An 18,121-nucleotide genomic window follows, 5' to 3' on the forward strand; every position below is an offset into this window, starting at 1 on the left:
AGTAGAAAACAGCCAAAAATTGCTATTTTGGTTTCTTCTATCAGGAATACTTAGTATTTTAATGAAACTTTACAGTTATATAGCTTCTACATCAGAATAACATATTATTATAGGCTACAAATGTCACGTGGGTGAAATCTCGGGCACAGCTAGTTATAGGTACACATAAACCTAACAAATTCGTGGAAGCAGTAAAAACAGCCAAAAACTGCTATTTTGGTTTCTTCTATCAGAAATACTTATTATTTGTGGTTTAACAGAGAATAACAGTACCTATCGCTCAAAGTACTGTATAAACATGCACTCTCGGTTCAACATGTTAAAGTACAATCCAGTTTACGCGCCCTTTCCATATCACCTCCTAGGTACAGATTAATAACTGATTATAGCATTATCTTTGATTACTAATAAGCCTGATGTTATCAAATTTTACCACACGTCACCAGATGTTTAATAATAATTACAAAAAAACTTATTTGTTTTAAAATTATAATCTAGGATCGAAATCTAATTAATCTATTTCTTTAAATAAATATAAACAAGTGCTAGGGAAAAGTAACTTCGGTAGGGATTTTTTAAATAAAATTCTTATATTTTAGTTAAGATAAGTAAATTGCAAAAAATACTCATCATCATCATTATTTATAGATTTGCCTCTCTACATATAATATGTTTCTATAAAATTTACAAGGTGATGTTACATATCTACGCAAAAAACAAAATTTTATTCAGATATATCTGATCCTGATATCTGACGGATACAAAGACGTTAGCAAATTAAAATAATTATTGAATGAATCTAAATAGGTAATTTAAGTCAAATTATAAATTAATAATATTTTATTAGTAAACTTAGTTACTATTTTAAGCTAATTTTTCACTATCAGTTGGCAACACTGTGTCATAGAGATTATCTGTAAATGGACAATTCTTTATCTGCGGCAGTATCAGTTCAATGTCCAGTGCAATTACTATTCAAATATTCCGTCATTTGAAGCTTTTAAGTCAGTTGTCAATTTGTTGCAAACAAGTGTGGTTGTGTGTCTAATAAACAAACTCCGTGTCGTGTTTATTTACGAATATACTCGTACATTATTAATCAAACAAAATGTCCGTGGATTTGCAATACGACTATGCTGCCGTTACGGCAACTCTGGACAAATTCTCGCAGGCCGATATTGACGCCTTAAAAGAATGGACCGTGAATGCAGACAAATCCAAATACATTCCCAAGGATTTGAGCTCCAATCAGTTGGTATACTTCTACAACGCTTGCTACGGAGATGTTGATAAGGCGAAAACTTGCATCGAGAAGTATTATAGCTACAGGAAAAGTGCATCGGACTTCTTCGACAACCGCAATGTTGATTCGGATGAACTCAAGCCCCTCGTCACCGACATTCTGTAAGTAATATATGTAATAATATTTTAGGTCCTACATAATTACTATTTAGTTCCAATAGTTTTTCCAATGCTTTCAGATTTTCCTAAGCCCTACTTGTTTATAGAAAAAAAAAGTTTTGCGACAATCTTATAAATAAAATTCTCGTGTTACAATATTAGTTACCATACTCCTCTGAAACTGCTTGATCAATTTTTATGAAATTTTATATGCATATTCAGTAGGTCAGAGAGTCGGCTACTATCTTTTTTTTTATTACCCTTAAGTGATAAGGTTTGTCCACCCCTAACATTATTTTTTATTTATATTATTTTATTATATGTCATTAAAAAATAAACCTAAAAATTTACCCTTCTATCACCAACCCCAATTTTTTTATAGCATTATTAATTTATATGGCAAAACAATGTTTGCCGGGACAGCTAGTATTACTATAAAAATAGTTTTGTATTCTAAATTGTAATTAATAAATAAGTTAATTGGATTAATTTTTTTACATCATTACAACATGGGATTACAAATATTATTTTCATTAATTTAATTAAAATTTTTTGATAAGCATGATTATTTCCTAGATTATTTTATAATATCATTTCTATTATTATTTTTTTAAATACGTAGTAAAATTTGAAACACTCTTAATTCTGTTATATTAAAGAATAATGTATTAAGTATAAATGCCGTCATATTGTTATATTTAAAGTAATAAATATTTATATATATGTATTCTTTAGCCATATGATTTTTAATAAGATAAAATACAAATTAAAAAAGTTCCAAATGTAAATAAATATTGCTGTCATACTATAATTGGTCAATATAAGCAGCCAATTTTATTAAACTTCAATTCATTTCATATGAATTACATAAACATCTATTTATAAAGATAAAGAAGTCTATATTTATAATATATTTTAAAATTTTCATATTTTAAAATAGTCCTATATTTAGTCTAAAGTAAGGGGAGAGGATAACTGGTAATAGATAGATGAATTGTTTGAACAATGATATGCATAATAGGTAAGAAAGCTCAGATATGATCGCCGATAGTAATCAGTAAAGAATTACATATTGTGCCAACCCCAAATAAAGGGATGAAGGAAAGGCATCTCTTGTCGATATTTGGGGTTGATGTTTGGTTAATATTTAGAGTTTAAAATAGTAAAGAAATAGTGTTTTTTGTACTTAATAACTATACAATTAAGAACAATTTTTTTTTTAATTATAATTAAAAAAAACTATGATATTAAACAACATAAGAGTATTATATTTTATTTATTTATTTACTTTATTTATAAACTTTTATTGTACCAAGAATTTAACACTGAATTATACAGACAGATGGTCTAATTGCTAGCAAGCACTCTCCGAGACAACCTTTAGATAGAGAAAAAACAATGAAAGTGGTAGGTAGTTCATGAATAGCATATAAGAATATATATATAGGTACTAAGAGAGGCAAGAAGAACATAAATAAATATTAGAGAATAACTGTGATGGACTGTGTGAAAGATGAAATGTTAAGGAAGGGAGTGAATAACTAGATTCCTGCAAACATATATGAATGGTGGAGAAAAACATGTTATGTCGAAAAAATAGATATGTAAAGTACATGCATGCTATCCATATCAGTTGGGAAACTAAACATATCAGCTTTTATGAAAGTAGACACATATTTATTATAGTGTTAGATAATAATGATAGAGATCATTGTCATCTATAGATATTGATGTATTTAGACTAATTTTGACCATGCAACCACATTATTGGAATTATTTTCGAGCAAAGGTATTTCTGAAACGATAGATATTTAAACCTTCAAGAAAAGAGATTCCAGTTTAAGTATTACAATTATAAAACAAACAATAGACTCATCCTCTTTTCTTCTGCTTTCTGTGCCCAAGAGGGTCCATATTTGATCTGCTGAAAGTATTTAAACTTAACAACTACCTAAATTATAAATAAATAAATAAAAGGTCTAAAAAATTTTTTAGTTATTACTCCTTATAACATTAGCTATTTGGTTGCGAAAGTACATTCAAAATAGATCCAGCCGTTTCATATATTAGCAAGGACAAACAAACATACAGATATATATTTAGCAAGGACAAACAGACAAACATTCTGACATGAATTTTTAATTAATTTTTGTATGCATGTAGAACTAACGATCGTTCCCCCGTCTAATTCAAACGACCTAAATTACGACGGCCTGAGCCGAGGTTTAAACCCCCTAGCGGTGCCCTTAGACTAAAGTGGTATCCGGTAGGCGGGAGTTGGCCTTCAGCCGCTCCATAAGTCCTTCCGCGGGTTTGAGTGCCATCTGCACTCGCCCCCTATCGTCTGGTGTAAAGGCCAGATGCGACTAACGGGTTTGAGTGCCATCTGCCCTCGCCCCCTATCGTCTGGTGTAAAGGCCAGCTGCAACTAACGGGTTTGAGTGCCATCTGCCCTCGCCCCCTATCGTCTGGTGAAAGGCCAGCTGCAACTAACGGGTTTGAGTGCCATCTGCCCTCGCCCCCTATCGTCTGGTGTAGCTGTAAAGGCCAGCTGCAACCAACAGCATTAGAGTAGTCCGAAAAAAAATTATAAATTTGTTAAATTTTAAAATGACTTTAGCAGTCATTTTATTTATAACATTGTCATGTAAGCACATGATAAATTATTAGATTGGGAATGATTATCTATAAATAAATAATTTATTACCTGCACGTAGGTATAGATATGTTTTTGACATATTAATCATTTTATCAGGAATTTAATCTTAATAACTTTGTTTACGGACGCTAAGCGTAATGAAATAAAAACAATTAATTATAAATCTATTGAAAATATGATTAGAAATTATTTTGACATGTTCATCAATTAATCATTATAGACCTTGGTGGTCTAGCGGTTTAGCACACCGCTTCAGATGATCGCTGGTTCAATACCACGCCCGGTAGAAACATTTCTATTCCTGAATATGTTTTCAGTATTCCCTTAGTATAAATTACTTTTTTATACCAAGGGAACCAGAGCTGTCATTCCTAAACAGAGGTTTTTTTAACCTATCTAGGAAGTTCAGATACCCTTCTTACTTTCACCTATTTTTTATTTTAGTTTTTAAAACGTTGAAATAGAAATAATATTCAGTCAAATAAACTCAATACAAGCACTTTTGAATAGTCATACTGAAGAATGAGCAAGAAACTTGTGTGTTGCTCTATTGAATAGATGTTATTTAAAATAAATAATCACACAATAACAAGGAAGAGGCATGCGACAACATAGACCCCGCTACGCACTCATGCTTAGTGCCATCAGATAATATTGCATTTGTAATTAGGTTTTATTATTGTATATAAATAAATTACATTTAATTTAACTCTGTGACTTTTTTTTTCAGGGAATTCGCGGTGCTCGGCCAGTCCGTTGAGGGCTATGATGTCGTCTTCCACAGACTATACAACACTGAACCTTCCAAGTACAACTTCGAACTTGGTTGCAGGCTGCTCTTCATGACCATCGGTGAGATCATATTTTTATATTACCTTGTTATCTAACCGGCTTCATATAATAATCATTTACTTAAAAAATACAACTCAAAATACTACAAAAAGGAACCAAACTCTTTCAAATAAATGTTTTATCATAACGGTTTATAAATGAAGCAGATGAATCAACAATCATTAAAAAAAAACAGCCGAATTCAGAACCTCGAGCTTGTTTCAAGTCAAAAGGTGTATGATTTTAATTTGGCCGAAATTCTTTTCAATTTGTTTCTGTGTACTTCAGGCATATTACAAAATTATTTTTTATAAATTACACGCAGATGAAACCGTGGGCACACCTAGTGTTTATATAAATAAGAATCATATAAAGTAAAGATAAACCGGTTTATAATTTTCGTTAGTAACCAAACGTGTTTATTTCTAGCAAAATCTATAATGTTTTATACAGTAAGGAGCAGATGTTATATGTAATGTTATAATGAAGGAAACGCCACTACACATCCTATGTGGTTGTAGCCCACTCATGCATAAACGAAATATCTCATTTGGAAAGTATACACTCTATCCTGAGATGATAAAAACCATCGTTCCTAAGAATATCCTTCAATTGTTGTCCCTCACGGGTCTAGGTAGCGAACTTTGAAAAAGAACGAGCACAATAGATCTATACAGGTCGCAGTGTTATAGGTCTTAGCACCGGAGAAGAGCCCAAACCCCCCAATAAAAAAACATGCAAGAATGAATGTAAACTCCTAATTAATTGTTTTGTAAAAAAGTTTCATTGTTTGAAAGGTTATTACATGACTATTTCAATATATATACTATTCCAGAGTTATATAAGATATATTTTTGTAAAATAGCATTAATTTATGCTAATATTATAAATAATACTCGACAGATTTGAATCTTATCTAATTTTAATCTTATAGAAAACTACATTCAATAAGTTAAACTGAAGTATGAATAACATGGTGTAATTTTGGTTGATATTTCTATCAACTTTTAAAATGTAAAAAGTGATTATTGTGACATAACGATACTAGTTGGACATATAGTATCGTGAAGTTGAATGTAGTTATTGATATGTAGACAGTTTTGTTCTATCGCCAATGGTTTCCGCAGCGCACGCGACGAATTGTAATTTATAGCTTTTTTTTACACCTTATTACCTTACTAAAGTTTTAGTAAAGATCCCTAGTATTTTCTATCAATAAATATAGCCTATGTGAATGTAGCTTTCTAATGGTAAAGTAGTTTTTAAGTTTATTCATTAAACATACACACAAAAATACTAATCTTTCCGCTTTATAATATTATTATAGATGAGCAGCACCTGGGTATAAAGCTAGTATATCATAAAATGCAATCATTCATGATGTGGTCAATTTAACGATTTTGTCATCATGACATAACATAATTGTTATTAAATAAAATGTATTGTTATAACATACTAATGTCTGTTATATTAATACATATATCTATATCATAAAGCGTACCTATCGATAGTGATTATATACAGTAATCGCCTTTCAAGGCCTCTGAGGGTGTTAGCAATGTTGATAACGTTCTGCCATAAATATCCCTCCCTCCCACTGTCAAATATTCCACTAGAGGTATACTTGAGCAAACACTTCTGCATGATTACCTCTGGATTTCCCCTCTGATCGATCATCCAATTCAGTAGGGATCGAAATTACGACGGCCTAAGCCTAGGTTCTAACCCCTACCGTGCCGTTAGACTAAATTTCCCTCCGATCGATCATGCAATTCAAAAGGGATTCAAAATTACCACTGCCTGAGCCGAGGTTCGAACTCCTAGCGATGCCTCAGACTAAAGTTCCCATCGATCGATTATCTAATTCAAACGGGGATCGAAATTATGACGACGGAAAATATGTTCGAAATCCTAGCGTGCCACTGATGGCAGAAGGCACTCCCGGATACGACTATAGTAATATCCGTCAGACGAGAGTTGGCTTTCAGCAGCTCCATAAGTCCTTCCGCGGGTTTGGAGTGACATCTGCACTCGCCCTCTATCGTTCGGTGAAGCTGTAAAGGCAAATTGAGGTCAACAGTATTAGAATAGTTCGTATAATCCGTAGATTTTCTAATTTCGCTGCTAACTACTTGATTTGTAAGCTGACTTTCCTGAGTATAGTGAGATTGGTAGTAATTACAAGGTGTAATAGCATGAGATCTTAGTCCTTAGGAATAGATACTTTAAACGTCTTCAAAATCATTTGCTTTTTTCTTATCCCATTTATTTGGGGTCGGCGTAATAAGTTTTTCTCTTTCTTTCATCTCTGTTCACATTTTTGACGACCGTCATGGCGTTAATCATTAACCACTTACCATTAGACAGGTCGTCTGGTTTCCTATTATAATTTAAGTAAAAATTAAGATTTTTTATTCCTTTAACGATGTTTCACGCACTTTCTTCCGCGATTCATCATCAGTTTGTGTTCAGGGTCGGAAATCTGGTTTTTGCATTTCATTCTTCCGCAATTACTGCACTATTTACTTATATTATTCACTTAAGACTACCGGTATTATTTACGATCGCCATTTTGTATCGTATATTACATGTAGATTAATATGAATAAATGTGAATAAAACTAGCTCTTACTCGCAACTTCGTCCACGTAGAAGTAAACTCTCTTTGTTATTAAAATAAATAAAATATCTAAAATAGCCTTAGTTACTCCTTACAGCATTAGCTATCTGTGAGTGAAAGTCCCGTCAATTGGTCAGACCTTTCAGCGATTAGAACAAACAGACAGACAGATGAACAATTTTTTTTATTAATATTTGATGTAGGTCCAGTCCTAAAGTATATAGTTATGGACCTACATATGAATTTAGTAAAAAAGTTGTTAATTTGAAAATTACTTTGCTTTAATTTTAGTTATTTGTAAAGATAATTTCATTTCTTACACATTTTTCTGAGTTGTAAAAGTAGTAATTTCACTTAAACCATTTTTCTTCAACTTAAACAATTTTAGGTCTGGGGGAAAATTGTTTAGTTACACGATCGTATGCTTGTTTGCCACCATCGTGGTATAAAAAACACTATCACTGGCTTTCGGTTAGTACCTAAATCCATTGCGATTAACACTGTTTACTAAAACTTCATATGCGATATCGTACTCCAACCCACCGAACCTACCAAATCATTCAAGGCCTTATGGTGTAAGTATAGGACGTATATTCATTCCGGCCGACGACTTTGGTTCGACCTTCGTTTTATTATGCTAAACTAACTGGTTACAGACGTTCCAACTAATTCTATCGTCATTATAGATTGTAATAATAATAATAAAAATTTTATACAAGCTGATTCATTCATAATTTAAGAGCCACGCTCTTGTGAGTGGAGTTCTAGAATCTTCTCACGGTCTTCCATCGTCCTCTTTAAATATTGATACTACTCCAATTCTGTCTTTAATTTACTTGATGTATTTTTGCCTTGGTCTTCCCGTCCTCCTCTTTTCTTCTATTTTCCCTCCAGTTATAATAGTTTTCATAAACTCATTGTCCCGTATCAAGTGTCCCAATATTGTCCCTCGTCTATTTTCAATAGTATTTGTATCTTCTATTTTCCCTCACTATTTACTTTCATAAATACATCGTGCCCTATCAAGTGTCCCAACTAGTCGTCTGTTTTCAATAATATTGAATATCTATCTTTTTTCTTTCATCCTTCATTTCTATCTATATCTCCAGCTAATTCTTTCTTCCATCCTTTTCCAACAAAAAGTCGTCCACATGAGTACCAAAATCACCTATTTCAGCCGTCAAGCAGCTTGCTTTGCATATTGCTATGACTCAGACTAACTTTTATGTCTAAAAATACAGACGAAGTCACAGCTAAAAACTAGTATTATCCCAAATTGTATGTACATGTAATACGGTCATAATAAACACAGTTGCGAAAATATTGCCATAAACAAAAACTTTCGACACACACCATTAGTGTCTACATTCTCTATAGCGATTTGTGCAATATGACTTATGAAGGCTGCGTGAGGTCACTCGTAAGGACCGAGTTGAGACCTTCTAATAAACAAATAAACAAACAAAAACAAGTGCCAGGTACCTTACTACCTATAATAAACCTGCTACTTTATTATGTAACGCTATTTACTAATCACTTGCAACAAATTCGATAAAGTTAGCAATTTTATACAATACTAGCTGTGCCGCAACTTCGTCCGCGTAAATTGTCATTTTGACGAAATAAAGAAAAAATATTTAATAATCTAAAACAAAAATCCAAAGAAAGAAAGAATAGAAAATCATTTATTCAAATAAACTTACATTGAAGCACTTTTGAATAGTCATTACATTTTTTAATCTACCGCTCGTTCGGAAAGCTGTCTCATCGAAAGTGTTGCTCTTTTAAATAATTTTATTATTACTTTACATTTTTAAGTTTAAGTGTGTGAATACAAACCACCAATTAGCACTAATTCAATTAAATACTCAAATAGAAAAAATATTGAATATATAACCAACTGGTTAAACAATTAATAATAAAGAACAAAGTTCCAGCGTTCGACCTTCAAAAATGACGAATTTCCATACAACTTTAATCCTCTATTTTATTTTACGCCCTTTAGGGTAAAAATTTTACAAACTTTGAATGTCACATTTATTTCTATTTAATCGACAACCTAAAAAATTGTTTCAAGCTTTTAGCTTTAAAAATCACGATACTTCCATACAGGTAGTATGACGATATCTCTATACAATCTTTCATCTCCTCTTTCAACCCCTTACAACCCTTTTTTCAGATTAAAAAGTAGCCTATGTCCTTTCTCAGGGTCTAGACTATCTGTGTACCAAATTTCATTTAATTCAGCTCAGTAGTTTTGGAGTGAAAGCGCGACATACTGACAGATAGACTTACTTTCGCATTTATAATATGTCCATCCTCGTAATTTAACTCGGAGGTCTAGTGGTTAAGCACACCTAAACAATACGTGCGGGCTCTATCCTCGAATAATGCAAACATTTGTATTCATGAGTATGATTGTTTGTATTGCTCTGGGTATTTCCCATGTATAATTTGTATGTATTTACAAAAAAATACCCATAACACAAGCTCGGCTTAGTTTGGGGTTAGATAGTGTTCTGTGAATTATCTATGGTTATTGTTATTTATAACTAGCTGTAATCGCGACTTCGTCCGCGTGAAATTTAACTTTATTTTTCCAAAATAAAAGTAGCCTATGTTACTCCTTATTACATCAGCTACCTGCCAAAAAACTCCATTTCAGAAATCATTCCAGCCATTTCAGAGATTAGCCGGAACAAACAGACAGACAAAATTTGTGAAGAAATTGTTTGGTGTATGTATGTAACGTATTTATATGCATACGCATGTAGTAAAAAACGGTTATTTAAATATTACAAACAGACACTCCAATTTTATTTATATGTATAGATAACTTCGTCACAAACAGACAGATACACACATTTTAATATTAATATAGATATGGATAAACAGTTATGTATATTTACGGTATTTATATATATGTATATAGTAAGTAGCGAGTGTAGGTACATAATAATTGGTCATAACTCTACGACAAAATTAATCCGCAATTCTTTGATATGAAAACCAGTTTTGCGATATGTCAAGGGCATCCGATATAATAACAGTTATATGTAGTGGAATATCACTAGAAACATCCAGAATATATACCATTTACGTTTCTCTGACTGTCTGTGATGTAATCAATTTAAAAAAAATCATTTTTATGACGATCCCTGTGGTCTGGCAGCTTAGCACATCGCCTTACATCCGACGGTCGCGTTTTCGATTCCTTGCACGGCACAAACATTTATATTCATGAGATTGTTTGTATCAGTCTGGTTGTTTTCTATTTATAATATGTATGTATATATTTAAGAAAAAAAAACTATGTTTTTGTATCAGTTATCTACTACCAAGGAATAGCTACATCAAACAAATTGAGGACAAAATGGGAGTCGTGTCGTATCAAGAATTAAAGAGCATGATGGAAGATCGCGGAAAGTGGCAAGAGCTCCACCGACAAGAGCGTAGCTCTTAAATTATGAATGAATGAATGAATCTACTACCCATAATACAGGCTTTAGCAAGCTTAATCTGGGTCTAGATGACGCTTTGTGAATTGTCATGAGATTTTTTTTATGTAAACCTTAACAAACAGACAGTTAGTTTTCGCCTCGACATTATTTCATTATATGTAAAATAGATTCAAGACATCCGGCGTCCAATGTGAGTGATGGATGCATGAATATTCAAAATTCTTTTATACTAAACTAGCTGTGCCTGCGACCTCGTCCGCGTGAAATAGTCACCTTGGCCCAAAAATATTTCATAATGTAACCCAAAAAATTAAAAAAATAGTGTCATCGTTCTAGAAATAGAAATAGAAATAATCTTTATTCAAATAAAAAAAAAAAAATGTGTCGGAATGCAGATTCATCACAAGAAGAATAGCTCTTTTTAATAGATGTTTTTCTAGCTACAAAAATGACGACTTTACATCCCCTATTTTATTTAACCCCCTTAAGGGTAAAATTTTTACAAACTTTGAATGTCATATTTACTTATATTTAATCAACAGCTCAAAAAATAAGTTTCAAGCTTCTAAAATGACGATATCTCTATAGAATCTTTCATCTCCTCTTTCAACACCTTACACCCCTTTTTTCACTTCAAAAAGTAGCCTATATCCTTTCTCTGGATCTAGACTATCTGTGTACCAAATTTCATTTATATCAGTTCAGTAGATTTGGCGTGAAAGCTAGACAGACAGAGTTACTTTCGCATTTATAATATTAGTAAGGAGTAAGGATTAGCGATGCGTTACAAATCTTTGAATTTCTCGGCTTGTTCTATACTATAACACGCATGTATTACACATAAAGACCTGCCTCTTGAATCACTCTATCTATTGCTGAAAAGTGCAATAAAATCCGTTTCGTAATTAAAAATATATAAACGAACAGACATAGGCCGTGACTTTGTTTTATACTTTATAAAGATGATTATGTAGCACAGTATTTATTAATATAAATTACATAAATGTATTGTCGTTCAAATAAACTTTATTTTAATGTCATTTATTTACTAACTACATTTTTACCACCTTTTTAATACTAGATTTTTAACTACCTTTTTTTTAATAATAGAAAGGCGAATCTTTTGTAGTTCGCGAAGTAGACCGCAGATTTTTCATTCTTTAGTTCGTTTGACAAAGTACTAAAGAGGTCCTGTTAAAAAAGCATGAACATATATTTGCATACTAAATGATAAGTTACTGTATTTGTCGTTAAAAAAAAACGCAATGAAATGAATGTGTATTTACAATATATACACTTAATAACATTAAAAAAAATGTTAGCAGTGTAAAAAATCTCGAGACTTGAGTTGCAACTTGCAAGTGAACTAGTTGGGAGAGTAGCTGCCAACTAAATTAATCGCTTGCAATCGCGAACTATTATACACAAGACTAGTCCAAATAGTCCGGAGTTGCCAGTTATAAAATGAGCTAATTTAGATATTTTATTCATATTTCCAGATAGCTGTTTGACAAAGCGTGGCCCATCGCCCGGTATCATCTTCCTCTTCGACATGAGAGGAGTGAAGTTGGGACACTTGACCCGTGTTGGATTATCGTATGTATTTATTTATTTAATTTTCAAAAAAACCCTAATCAAATGTTCTTCGAGACGAATATATATTAAGAGTGTACTACCGAAGGAAAGATGGTTAAAATATATGATGGACGGAATGAAAAGTATGCTAATCCTGTAAAAGAAATGCAAGTGGCCATTCTTGAATGTTCCACTGTATTTTAGAATGATAGACATGTTTGATCATGGAAGTTTTGGATGCGAGAGAGGGATGTCTTTGTCCAACACGGGAGCACAAATTAGGATATTAAAAGTATAAAATGACAATGTTTTAGGCAATTGAAGAACTTTTGTTGTCGGCGCTTTTAGTTTAAACCATGGAAAAGATTTCTTACATTAATAAATACATGATATCGAATCATGTTTAAAAAATGTTAACAATAAACAATTTGTCTATTCACAATGATTTTGTTAAAATATTGACATTGCTTGCGTATATAATTATTTATAAGCCTGTTAGGTACATATAGAGGCCATTAAATATATATTATATAATAATATAACTTCCTGAAGTAATCATTGACCAATTTACCTAAACTCAATGTCATTGTCATGAATAGTTATTAGATATTACGCAGTAATCAGGTATTATAGGTAGTATAGCACTATCATATATGTACTTATATGATAAAATATCATTTTTATTAAAATATAGAGTCTCGTTGCTCAATTGTTTACTACCCGGACTCACATCCAAAAGGTCTATTAGTTCAAATTTAAATATTTTGTTTTTGTGGCCCATACAAATTATTTAGAGATATGTGTAAATAATTGTTATGGAAAGGCAACAGGAATAATATTTAATTTCAAATAAAACAAGAGACGGTTTGATCGCCACCTGCCACGTTGGACTCAAATATATACCCAGCGAATTGTATTGTACATTTAGTTACATCTTTTTAAATTCCCTCCGATCGAACCCCGTTCAATTCAAACGTGAATCCATTACGACGGCCTGAGCCAGATGTCGAAACCGTAGCGGTACCCTCAGATTAAAGTCGTATCCACCAACGTCATTGGCCTTCAGCTGTTCCACAAATCCTCCCGCGAGTTTGGAGTGCCATCTGCACTCGCCCCTGTCGTCCGGTGAAGCTGTATAGGCCAGCTGCGGCCAACAGCATTAGAGTAGTCCGAAAAGTATTTTTTACTTCGTAACTACAGTTAGCCAATACAAACATGTAAAGTGCTACAGCGAGCATATACCGTGAACACACAAGTAGTTAAGTTAAATGTCATAAGGCGAGTGTGCGACAGTAATGGCATATTTATGATGCATTATAATTTTAAATAATTATTGATACTAGTACTAAATACTTGCTTGGTATCTATGTATGATTAGATCCCAACTACTTTATCTACAAGAGTAGTTATTCCTATGTGAGTACATACGTTCATTGCTCTATTGAGAATAATCAATTGACAACCTTATTAATATTATAAACGCAAATGTTTGTGAGTATGGAGGGATGTTTGTTACTCTTACACGCAAAAAACTATTAATATTATAAAGGCAAATGTTTGTGAGTATGGAGGGATGTTTGTTACTCTTACACGCAAAAAACTATCGAATAGATTTTAATGAAACTTTATAATAATATAGCTTATAAATCAGAATAACAATAGACAGTACGACTACAAACGTGGGTGAAACCGCTAAAAATAAATAAAACATCGACCTACATATATAAATTAATCATTATTATTCCATTAATGAATCAATTATGAAATTTGTAGGTAGCAGATTAAAATTTACACAAGATTAACTATTGCCCTTTATTTTCCCAACTTTTCTAAAATGACCCATATTTATCGTCATATTCTGTAAAAACTTCTTTATAATTCCTCCAGTTCTTTTTACGTGATACATTAACACACGAACAGACAGATTACGTTACGTGTCAACTTTAATGTATTATTATATGTAAAGATGTTCCATGAATGTAAAATATTTTATATATTTTTAGCTTTCAAAAGGACAAACAAAGGTAAAAGACACGCAATAATGCCGAATATATTGTAGAATTTATCGCGCTCAATATTTTCTTTCATAAAATCCTAAAACCTTATAAATGTACTCAATTTTTAGCATAAAACAACCTAACCGATATCTAAATATTAACTCCTTTATGTTTCCTTTAGGTAAAGTTTGTCTTTTTTACACAAATTACTAGCTACTAGATGACTGTAGTCAGAGATGATCATTTACGTAAAATTATTGGGAGATGTAGTAAATCAAAACTAAAAAAAATCTAAACGTTAGTACCTACGTATTTAAAATTCTCAAGTGGTAGTCGCGAAGCTATCCAAAAGCAAGGACCTAGATTTGGTTCAAAAAATATAAGAAAGAAGTCAATTCCATTCTAATGAAATTCTTGTCTATCTAATTTTACAAAATTTCTTCAAATATTTATTATTTATCCATTGTCGTTTTTGTAGCGTATATTATTTAGTAGTTTTGTTTTTTATGTCTATAATTAATGGTTATATAATTATTTGTAATAATTACCTAAATCATAATGAACTGATATTTAATAGCTTTATTACGTAAACTACATGAACTAAAAAAATGCCCAGAACAATTTACTTTTATACTACTAAATACTCTATACTACAGATAGTAAATAATGTACCGAGTGAAAATTCAAAACATTTAAAAACGTTTATTATAATAAATATCATTTCTGTCCGCAGACATCTCCGCAAGTTCTTCCAGTTCGTCCAGGAGGCCATGCCTGTCCGTATGAAGGCAATCCACGTATTGAACACTGAAGCGTTAGTGGACAAACTAATTCTGCTCATCAAACCGTTTATGGATAAGAAATTCTATGACATGGTAAGTTAAACTTTTTACCACCTTTTTACGAAAATTGCGGAAATTTCATACTCCTCCGTATGAAATTTCGCACACTTATACTTTACTAGCTGACCCGCGCAACTTCGTCTGCGTTTCATGTCTGCACCTTTTTCAATATTTTTCATTGCAGCTCTGCTCCTATTTGTTGTGGCGTAATGTTATATAGCTTAAAGCCTTCCTCAACAAATGGACTATCCAACACAAAATTTATATTCAACACACAGTTCTAGATAGGCCAAGATATTTTAGAAGTGTGTAGAGACATTTTGCTGGTATACCTCTTACTTCCACTTCGACCACATATAAATTGTATATTATAAAATATTATGATATGATTTCAGTTGAAGTTCCACCAAAAAGACGAGAACTTGGATAGTTTCTACGAGAAAGTAATTCCACGGTCATCACTTCCTTCCGACTTCGGAGGCACCCTTTCTGACCTCCGGACCATCAATGCCCAGAACACTGAGAACCTAAGATCCTTACAACCTTACTTCAAAGCCGAGGAGGCGCAGAGATTCGCCGTGTTACCAAACAAGAAAGGAGACAAAGTTGAGGATTCATTCAAGAGCTTAGATATTGATTAATATGTGTAAATATAGAACATTATAACAGATAAAAAATATCATTTGGGGATTATTCAGTGTTGTATTTATATTTTTTGTTAATTATTTTCCATGCATTCGGGTGGTGTATAACTTATCTTGGGAAATAAGTGAAATGTACTTATACATTCAATATATATAATATTTATTATATTTAGTTGCCGTCGTGATATTTCCAAAGTGATTATTTTGTATAAGGAACATGTTTTAGGTGAATATTTTATGGAATATAATGCGCAGAACTTTACTATTGATAAGTACGACGTTTAGGGAACCATCGGAATTGCTGAGTATATGTGAATTTTATACGTGACTGAAATTCTAGAGTATCGGACGTACATATTGTAAATATGTACGAAATTTACATTTCCTGTTCGACTGAGAGCTTATGACAAAATCTAGTACATGATATAAAGGTATATAAACTATTATTATCGTCCTTTGTAAGTATAGACAATTAAATTACTTAAGTAAATAAGTAAAAAATGCTGTAGAAAACATGTGTTTACTTGCATATGCTACCAGCTTAGGTTTTGTAGGAAGCTATTGAAGTTTTTTTTAATTAGATAAACAGTATTATGTCAGACAATTGCTCAAAACTCTAATTTATGTTAAGTAAGCATATGAATAATTGCATATTATAGGCACAATTACCATGTTGCATTGCTCTATCAAACTTTCATTGAAATATCTCCTTTAAATTTAATTATTTTTATTAAATAATGATAATTTAATAAAACAAGACTCGTAGGCACTCGTAATGAATAGAGTATGTCAATTATAATGTGCACTTATTTCTAATAGTAGAGCAAAAGGCAAAGCAATATTTATACTTGCAAATATAATTGTTGATACTACAGATTTAGGTAAATAGTTCTATTTAGTTGCATTTATTGTTAAGTGGGAAATGTAGGAAATTCTAAACTAATGATAATTATAACAATTGATGTAATTTTTATAAAATGAAATATTATTTTATTTAAAAAAACTATATGTATTGTTATAATTAGTGATTACTGTGTTCTTTGTAGATATTAAAATCATATTTACTTAAAATAAACAAATGCAATATATATAATAACTGTTATATCACGATACGAGATAATTAGTTATATATTTAATTAGATCAAAATATAATTGCACCTTAATTTCTTCTTAACATCACATGTATTGAGATATGTTCATGAAAATAGATTAGCACTTTACTGTCTCCATAGACAATTCATTTAAATATAGCCATAGAGAATACCGCCATTTTTAAAAAAAGAAGGTTTATTGTCGTGACAACTATTTATTTTCTGTCTCTGCGGTTTCTAGTACTTATTAGTGGTGGTTTTAATTTTTTATGTACTTAAATGACATTGTGCGCGTGTTATGGATTGCTTTGTTATATTGTACCTGTTATATTCCATTAGATTAGTTTGAATTTGTGATATAATGTTTGCATAGTACTTATTTCCTTTTTGGTACTTAACTGAGTCGAAACATGTGATTTTAAATTGTGTAGCAATATATTTTTATAAAACGTTATTTTTTTTTTATTTTCCTACTCCAGTACACTTAAGTCACTTGAATATTTTTTTTTCGCTAATATTATGGTTTAGGAACTGTGTTAAAGCCTAAAGCTTCGCCCTTGGCAGTGAAGTCGCTGGGTACGGAGGTTTGAAATCTTAGTCTTCAGAAATAGACTATAGGTACCACGGGCGACGAAATTTATTCTCTGGATCGGTGAATAAATTTCGTCGTGGTAACGGTGCGGCTTTCCATATGATCAGTAGGAAAAAACAAAATGATGAACAAAATGGTAAAATATTTTTGTTAAGTTGACACACGTCAATAAAGTCTCAATTCTGCGTAAACAGATTTTATTGCTGACAAAAATTTCAATCTTCTGAAAGATTGAGAACATTACAAAGACAAATCTTTCCCCAATATCGAGTTTGTATCAGTTTTATTAAATTACTACTTTTAATTTCTTAATACAAATTACAAATATATACAATAATTTAGAAAAATACTAATCATGTTCAGTAAGTGTACTATGAACTAGCGGGCGACTATAAAAAACCTTAAATTG

General features: G+C 31.7%; 1 protein-coding gene across 1 annotated transcript; it reads left to right on the forward strand.

The window, feature by feature from the left end:
• Positions 1-939: 939 nt before the first annotated feature.
• On the forward strand, positions 940-17,574 carry LOC131848851 (alpha-tocopherol transfer protein-like). The gene is made up of 5 exons (XM_059198799.1): positions 940-1,404; positions 4,791-4,912; positions 12,471-12,567; positions 15,277-15,418; positions 15,781-17,574. The coding sequence occupies exons 1-5, from the start codon at positions 1,109-1,111 to the stop codon at positions 16,024-16,026; spliced, it is 903 nt and encodes a 300-aa protein (XP_059054782.1). The 5' UTR covers positions 940-1,108; the 3' UTR covers positions 16,027-17,574.
• Positions 17,575-18,121: the final 547 nt, after the last annotated feature.

This window comes from Achroia grisella, unplaced genomic scaffold (assembly GCF_030625045.1).
Source record: "Achroia grisella isolate CSIRO2021 unplaced genomic scaffold, CSIRO_AGI_Agris_v1 utg598, whole genome shotgun sequence".
NCBI classification, from domain to species: domain Eukaryota; kingdom Metazoa; phylum Arthropoda; class Insecta; order Lepidoptera; family Pyralidae; genus Achroia; species Achroia grisella.

What these genes read in the sequence shown, in the direction of transcription:
- LOC131848851 (XM_059198799.1), top strand. Translation starts at nt 1,109, where the DNA reads ATGTCCGTGGATTTGCAATACGACTATGCTGCCGTTACGGCAACTCTG. An exon ending in CCCCTCGTCACCGACATTCT is followed by an intron (nt 1,405 to 4,790) that starts GTAAGTAATATA and finishes TTTTTTTTTCAG; the next exon opens with GGAATTCGCGGTGCTCGGCC. An exon ending in ATAAGAAATTCTATGACATG is followed by an intron (nt 15,419 to 15,780) that starts GTAAGTTAAACT and finishes ATATGATTTCAG; the next exon opens with TTGAAGTTCCACCAAAAAGA.